This window comes from Polyodon spathula, chromosome 29, assembly GCF_017654505.1.
Source record: "Polyodon spathula isolate WHYD16114869_AA chromosome 29, ASM1765450v1, whole genome shotgun sequence".
NCBI classification, from domain to species: Eukaryota; Metazoa; Chordata; class Actinopteri; order Acipenseriformes; family Polyodontidae; genus Polyodon; species Polyodon spathula.
In genome coordinates this window covers 2525606-2533105 of record NC_054562.1, presented here as the reverse complement: position 1 = coordinate 2533105, position 7500 = coordinate 2525606, and the positions used below count along the sequence as shown (strand labels likewise).

Here is a 7500-nt window from a genome sequence, read left to right as displayed (position 1 = left end):
TGAGAGCTGTGTGAAATCTCGTTTGAGAGCTGTGTGATGAATCTCGTTTGAGAGCTGTGTGTTGAATCTCGTTTGAGAGCTGTGTGATGAATCTCGTTTGAGAGCTGTGTGTTGAATCTCGTTTGAGAGCTGTGTGATGAATCTCGTTTGAGAGCTGTGTGTTGAATCTCGTTTGAGAGCTGTGTGTTGAATCTCGTTTGAGAGCTGTGTGTTGAATCTCGTTTGAGAGCTGTGTGATGAATCTCGTTTGAGAGCTGTGTGTTGAATCTCGTTTGAGAGCTGTGTGTTGAATCTCGTTTGAGAGCTGTGTGTTGAATCTCGTTTGAGAGCTGTGTGTTGAATCTCGTTTGAGTGCTGTGTGTTGAATCTCGTTTGAGAGCTGTGTGTTGAATCTCGTTTGAGAGCTGTGTGATGAATCTCGTTTGAGAGCTGTGTGTTGAATCTCGTTTGAGAGCTGTGTGATGAATCTCGTTTGAGAGCTGTGTGTTGAATCTCGTTTGAGAGCTGTGTGTTGAATCTCGTTTGAGAGCTGTGTGTTGAATCTCGTTTGAGAGCTGTGTGTTGAATCTCGTTTGAGAGCTGTGTGATGAATCTCGTTTGAGAGCTGTGTGATGAATCTCGTTTGAGAGCTGTGTGATGAATCTGTTTGTGTGTTGAATCTCGTTTGAGAGCTGTGTGTTGAATCTCGTTTGAGAGCTGTGTGTTGAATCTCGTTTGAGAGCTGTGTGTTGAATCTCGTTTGAGAGCTGTGTGTTGAATCTCGTTTGAGAGCTGTGTGTTGAATCTCGTTTGAGCGCTGTGTGTTGAATCTCGTTTGAGAGCTGTGTGATGAATCTCGTTTGAGAGCTGTGTGATGAATCTCGTTTGAGAGCTGTGTGATGAATCTCGTTTGAGAGCTGTGTGATGAATCTCGTTTGAGAGCTGTGTGTTGAATCTCGTTGGAGAGCTGTGTGTTGAATCTCGTTTGAGCGCTGTGTGTTGAATCTCGTTTGAGCGCTGTGTGTTGAATCTCGTTTGAGAGCTGTGTGTTGAATCTCGTTTGAGCGCTGTGTGTTGAATCTCGTTTGAGAGCTGTGTGATGAATCTCGTTTGAGAGCTGTGTGATGAATCTCGTTTGAGAGCTGTGTGTTGAATCTCGTTTGAGAGCTGTGTGATGAATCTCGTTTGAGAGCTGTGTGATGAATCTCGTTTGAGAGCTGTGTGATGAATCTCGTTTGAGAGCTGTGTGATGAATCTCGTTTGAGAGCTGTGTGTTGAATCTCGTTTGAGAGCTGTGTGTTGAATCTCGTTTGAGAGCTGTGTGATGAATCTCGTTTGAGAGCTGTGTGTTGAATCTCGTTTGAGAGCTGTGTGATGAATCTCGTTTGAGAGCTGTGTGTTGAATCTCGTTTGAGAGCTGTGTGTTGAATCTCGTTTGAGCGCTGTGTGATGAATCTCGTTTGAGAGCTGTGTGTTGAATCTCGTTTGAGAGCTGTGTGTTGAATCTCGTTTGAGAGCTGTGTGATGAATCTCGTTTGAGCGCTGTGTGTTGAATCTCGTTTGAGAGCTGTGTGATGAATCTCGTTTGAGAGCTGTGTGATGAATCTCGTTTGAGAGCTGTGTGATGAATCTCGTTTGAGAGCTGTGTGATGAATCTCGTTTGAGAGCTGTGTGTTGAATCTCGTTTGAGAGCTGTGTGATGAATCTCGTTTGAGAGCTGTGTGTTGAATCTCGTTTGAGAGCTGTGTGTTGAATCTCGTTTGAGAGCTGTGTGATGAATCTCGTTTGAGAGCTGTGTGTTGAATCTCGTTTGAGCGCTGTGTGTTGAATCTCGTTTGAGAGCTGTGTGATGAATCTCGTTTGAGAGCTGTGTGATGAATCTCGTTTGAGAGCTGTGTGATGAATCTCGTTTGAGAGCTGTGTGTTGAATCTCGTTTGAGAGCTGTGTGATGAATCTCGTTTGAGAGCTGTGTGTTGAATCTCGTTTGAGAGCTGTGTGTTGAATCTCGTTTGAGAGCTGTGTGATGAATCTCGTTTGAGCGCTGTGTGTTGAATCTCGTTTGAGAGCTGTGTGATGAATCTCGTTTGAGAGCTGTGTGATGAATCTCGTTTGAGAGCTGTGTGATGAATCTCGTTTGAGAGCTGTGTGATGAATCTCGTTTGAGAGCTGTGTGATGAATCTCGTTTGAGAGCTGTGTGATGAATCTCGTTTGAGAGCTGTGTGATGAATCTCGTTTGAGAGCTGTGTGATGAATCTCGTTTGAGAGCTGTGTGTTGAATCTCGTTTGAGAGCTGTGTGTTGAATCTCGTTTGAGCGCTGTGTGTTGAATCTCGTTTGAGAGCTGTGTGATGAATCTCGTTTGAGTGATGAATCTCGTTGTGTGTGATGAATCTCGTTTGAGAGCTGTGTGATGAATCTCGTTCGAGAGCTGTGTGATGAATCTCGTTTGAGAGCTGTGTGATGAATCTCGTTTGAGAGCTGTGTGATGAATCTCGTTTGAGAGCTGTGTGTTGAATCTCGTTTGAGAGCTGTGTGATGAATCTCGTTTGAGAGCTGTGTGATGAATCTCGTTTGAGAGCTGTGTGTTGAATCTCGTTTGAGAGCTGTGTGATGAATCTCGTTTGAGAGCTGTGTGATGAATCTCGTTTGAGCGCTGTGTGTTGAATCTCGTTTGAGAGCTGTGTGATGAATCTCGTTTGAGAGCTGTGTGTGAATCTCGTTTGAGAGCTGTGTGAAATCTCGTTTGAGAGCTGTGTGATGAATCTCGTTTGAGAGCTGTGTGAAATCTCGTTTGAGAGCTGTGTGTTGAATCTCGTTTGAGAGCTGTGTGTTGAATCTCGTTTGAGAGCTGTGTGATGAATCTCGTTTGAGAGCTGTGTGTTGAATCTCGTTTGAGAGCTGTGTGATGAATCTCGTTTGAGAATCTGTGTGTGTGAATCTCGTTTGAGAGCTGTGTGATGAATCTCGTTTGAGTGCTGTGTGATGAATCTCGTTTGAGAGCTGTGTGATGAATCTCGTTTGAGGGCAGATGTGTGTGAATCTCGTTTGAGCGCTGTGTGATGAATCTCGTTTGAGAGCTGTGTGATGAATCTCGTTTGAGAGCTGTGTGTTGAATCTCGTTTGAGAGCTGTGTGATGAATCTCGTTTGAGAGCTGTGTGATGAATCTCGTTTGAGAGCTGTGTGATGAATCTCGTTTGAGAGCTGTGTGATGAATCTCGTTTGAGAGCTGTGTGATGAATCTCGTTTGAGAGCTGTGTGATGAATCTCGTTTGAGAGCTGTGTGTTGAATCTCGTTTGAGGGCTGTGTGAAATCTCTGGAAAATCCATTATCTGCACCTGTGCTGTGTGATGAATCTGTATGACCCACAGGGCAATCACAATGTGTGTGTGTGTGTTAGTTGTCTGTGTGGTGACGTCACACTGTGTGTGTGGGTTTCCGTGTGTGTGTGTGTGTGTGTCAGTGTGCTGTGTGTGTGTGTGTGTGTGTGTGTTTGTCAGTGTGACTGTGTGAGTGTCAGTGTGACTGTGTGTGTGTGTCATGTGACTAGTGTGTGTTGTTGTGTTGTGTGTGTTGTGTGGTGTGTGTGTGTCAGTGTGACGTGTGTTGACACCAGTCACACGACACACCACAAACACAATCACACTGACCCCCACAACAGGCACACTGACAACACACACATCACACGACACACACACACGTACACACTCAGCACACACACAATCCAATGACACACACACACAGGACTCACTGGACACACACACACACACAACACCCTGACAACACAACAGTAACACCTGACACCACTCACCTGACACAACACACAAACCACGAAACAATCACACTGACACCACAACACACAGTCACACGGTACGTTTGAGTGACCACTTGCTGTGTGTTGAATCTCGTTTGAGAGCTGTGTGAGAGCTGTGTGTTGAATCTCGTGTGTGAATCTCGTTTGAGAGCTGTGTGTTGAATCTCGTTTGAGAGCTGTGTGTTGAATCTCGTTTGAGCGCTGTGTGTTGAATCTCGTTTGAGAGCTGTGTGATGAATCTCGTTTGAGAGCTGTGTGTTGAATCTCGTTTGAGAGCTGTGTGTTGAATCTCGTTTGAGAGCTGTGTGATGAATCTCGTTTGTGAGTGTGTGTGTGTGAATCTCGTTTGAGTGCTGTGTGACTGAATCTCGTTTGAGAGCTGTGTGTTGAATCTCGTTTGAGAGCTGTGTGTGATGAATCTCGTTTGAGTGCTGTGTGTGTGAATCGTTGTGTGTTGAATCTCGTGTGTGTGTGACTGTGTGTGTGTGATGAATCTCGTTGTGTGTGTGAGTTTGAGTGCTGTGTGTGTGAATCTCGTTTGAGTGCTGTGTGTGTGAATGTCGTGTGTCAGCTGTGTGATGAATCTCGTTTGAGAGCTGTGTGTTGAATCTCGTTTGAGTGCTGTGTGTTGAATGTCGTTTGTGCTCTCGTTTGAGTGAGTGTGTGTTGAATCTCGTTTGAGCGCGTGTGTTGAGATTCGAGAGCTGTGTGATGAATCTCGTTTGAGAGGTTGTGTGTGTGTGTGTGTGTTTGTGTGCTGTGTGTGTGTGTCGTGTGACTGTGTGTGTGAATGTCGTTTGTGAGCTGTGTGTTGAATCTGTGTTGTGAGTGTGACTGTGTGTGAATCTCGTTTGTGAGCTGTGTGTTGTCTCGTGTGAATGTGTGTGTGTCTCGTTTGTGTGAGTGTGACTGTGTGTGTGTGAATCTCGTGTGAGAGCTGTGTGATGAATCTCGTTTGAGAGCTGTGTGATGAATCTCGTTTGAGAGCTGTGTGATGAATCTCGTTTGAGTGTGTGTGTGTGTGAATGTTGAGTGTGTGTGTGTCTGAATCTCGTTTGAGAATCTCGTTTGTGTGTGTTGAATCTCGTTTGAGTGCTGTGTGTGTGAATGTGACGTGTGTGTGTGTGTGTGTTGAATCTCGTTTGAGAGCTGTGTGTGTGAATCTCGTTTGAGTGTGACTGTGTGTTGAATCTCGTTTGAGAGCTGTGTGTGTGAATCTCGTTTGTGAGTGTGTGTGTTGAATCTCGTTTGAGACACAGTGTGTGACACACACACAGTGACCACTGACACAACCCCGACACACAACTGTCAGAACACTGACACACACCAAATACACACTGACACCCACACAGTCACACTGTCACACACCACACACACCACAAATCAAACTGACACACACAGTCACACACAAATCACACTGACACAATGACCCTGACACAAACACGTCACACTGACACAAGCACACACACAGTCACACTGTCACACACATCACTGTGACAACCCCACTGTGAGTTTTGAACACACAGGCTACACTGCACACATCAGGGTCACACTGACACAGTCACACACACAGTACACTGTGTGTGTGTGTGTGTTGAGTGACTGTGTGTGTGTGTATCTCGTTTGAGTGCTGTGTGTTGAATGTCGTGTGAGTGTGACTGTGTGTTGAATGTCGTTTGAGTGTGTGTGTGTGTGTCGTTTGTGTGTGTGTGACTGTTGTGTGTGTGTGTGTGTGACTCTCGTGAGTGTGTGTGTGTGACTGTGTGTGTGTGTCAGTGTGACTGTGTGTGAATCTGTTTGTGTGACTGTGTGTGTGTCGTTTGTGTGCTGTGTGTGTGAATCTCGTGTGAGTGTGAGTGTGTGATGAATCTCGTTTGTGAGCTGTGTGATGACTGTGTGTGTGTGTGTGTCTCGTTTGAGGGCTGTGTGTGAATGTCGTGTGACTGTGTGAGTGTGTGTCGTGTGACTGTGTGTGTGTGAATCTCGTTTGTGAGTGTGTGTTGTGTGTGTGTCAGTGTGTGTGTGAATGTGACGTGTGAGTGCTGTGTGTGTGAATCTGTTTGAGAGCTGTGTGTTGAATCTCGTTTGAGAGTGTGTGTGTGTGAATGTCGTGTGACTGTGTTTGTGTGTGTGTGACTGTGTGAGTGTGTGTGTGTGAATGTCGTCAGTGTGACTGTGTGAGTGTGTGTCGTGTGACTGCTGTGTGAATGAATGAATCTCGTTTGAGAGCTGTGTGTGTGAATCTCGTTTGAGAGTGTGTGTGTGTGAATCTCGTTTGAGAGCTGTGTGTGTGAATCTGTTCAGTGTGCTGTGTGATGAATCTCGTTTGAGTGTGTGTGTGTGTGAATGTCGTGTGTGTGTTCTGTCTGTGTGATGTGTGTGTGACCTGTACTGACCACACACACAGTCACACTGTCACTGGACACACTAAATCGTGCACAACTTGTGACACCAACACACACGACACAGTGTTACACAACAGTGACACTGACACAGTCACACACCACTCACACACAGTGTGTGTGTGTTCAGTTAGTGTGACTGTGTGTGTCAGTTTGACTGTGTGTGTGTGTTGTGTGACTGTGTTTCCAGCCACACTGACACACACACACAACACACAGACACACACAGAGACACTGACACACTGGACACACACAGTCACACTGACACACTGACACACTACACATCAGTGTGTCAGTGTGACTGTGTGATGTGTGTGTGTGTGTCAGTGTGACTGTGTGATGTGTCGTTTGTGACTGTGTGTGTGTGTGTTAGTGTGACTGTGTGAGTGTGTGTGTGAGTGTGACTGTGTGAGCTGTGTGATGTGTGTGACAAAACACACACACAGACACACACACTGACACACACACACAATCACACTGTCACAACTGACAGACACACCACAGGCAGCAGTGACACTGTACACACTCACACGGTCAAACACTGCACCACACACACCCAATGTGACTGCTGTGTGTGTGATGTGTGTGTGTGTCAGTGTGACTGTGTGACACAAGGTCACACGACACACACACACACAGTCACACTGACACTACACACACACAGGCACACACACAGTCACACAACACACACTCACAACACAACAGTAACACTGACACACTCACACACAAACTACACTGACACACACACAGGGTAATCACACAGGACACACACACACAGTCACACACACGGTCAACACACATCACACTGACCAACGGGTGTGTGTGTGTGTGTGTGTGTGTCGTTTGTGTGTGTGTGTGTGTCAGTGTGACTGTGTGTGATGTGTCAGCTGTGTGTGTGTGAGTGTCGTGTGTGAGCTGTGTGTGTGACTGTGTCGTTTGAGAGCTGTGTGATGAATCTGATAGAAAACATGCAAAACTATATTGCAGCTACATGTACATCACAGTGCCTCTATCAGCGAATCAGCAGGAACGTTTTGCTTCATTTAAGTGTTTTGTGATCTCTTTCCCTGAGTTTTTTTTCTTTTCTTTAGCTGAACCGACAGAGACCCCTCCCACTTGCCCCACCCCTGGGCAGATAGAGAACGGGTTCAACAGCGGGGGCAGATTCACAGCTGGAGCAACTATCAACTACACCTGCAGCCCGGGGTGAGAACAACATCACGGTGTACCGCAATGTATTAACATTACCACTGCCCACCCCAAGGGAGGGCTAATCTTCTGTAAAATCCATTATCTCACCTTGTA

General features: G+C 46.0%; 1 protein-coding gene across 1 annotated transcript in view; it reads left to right on the top strand.

Moving 5' to 3' along the window:
* LOC121302142 (protein lev-9-like) overlaps window positions 1-7500 on the top strand; it is a 20543-nt gene that overhangs the window by 11230 nt on the left and 1813 nt on the right. The window contains exon 4 of the mRNA XM_041231962.1: window positions 7287-7401. Coding sequence (XP_041087896.1) covers window positions 7287-7401 — 115 coding nt within the window. The remainder of the gene's footprint in view (window positions 1-7286; window positions 7402-7500) is intronic.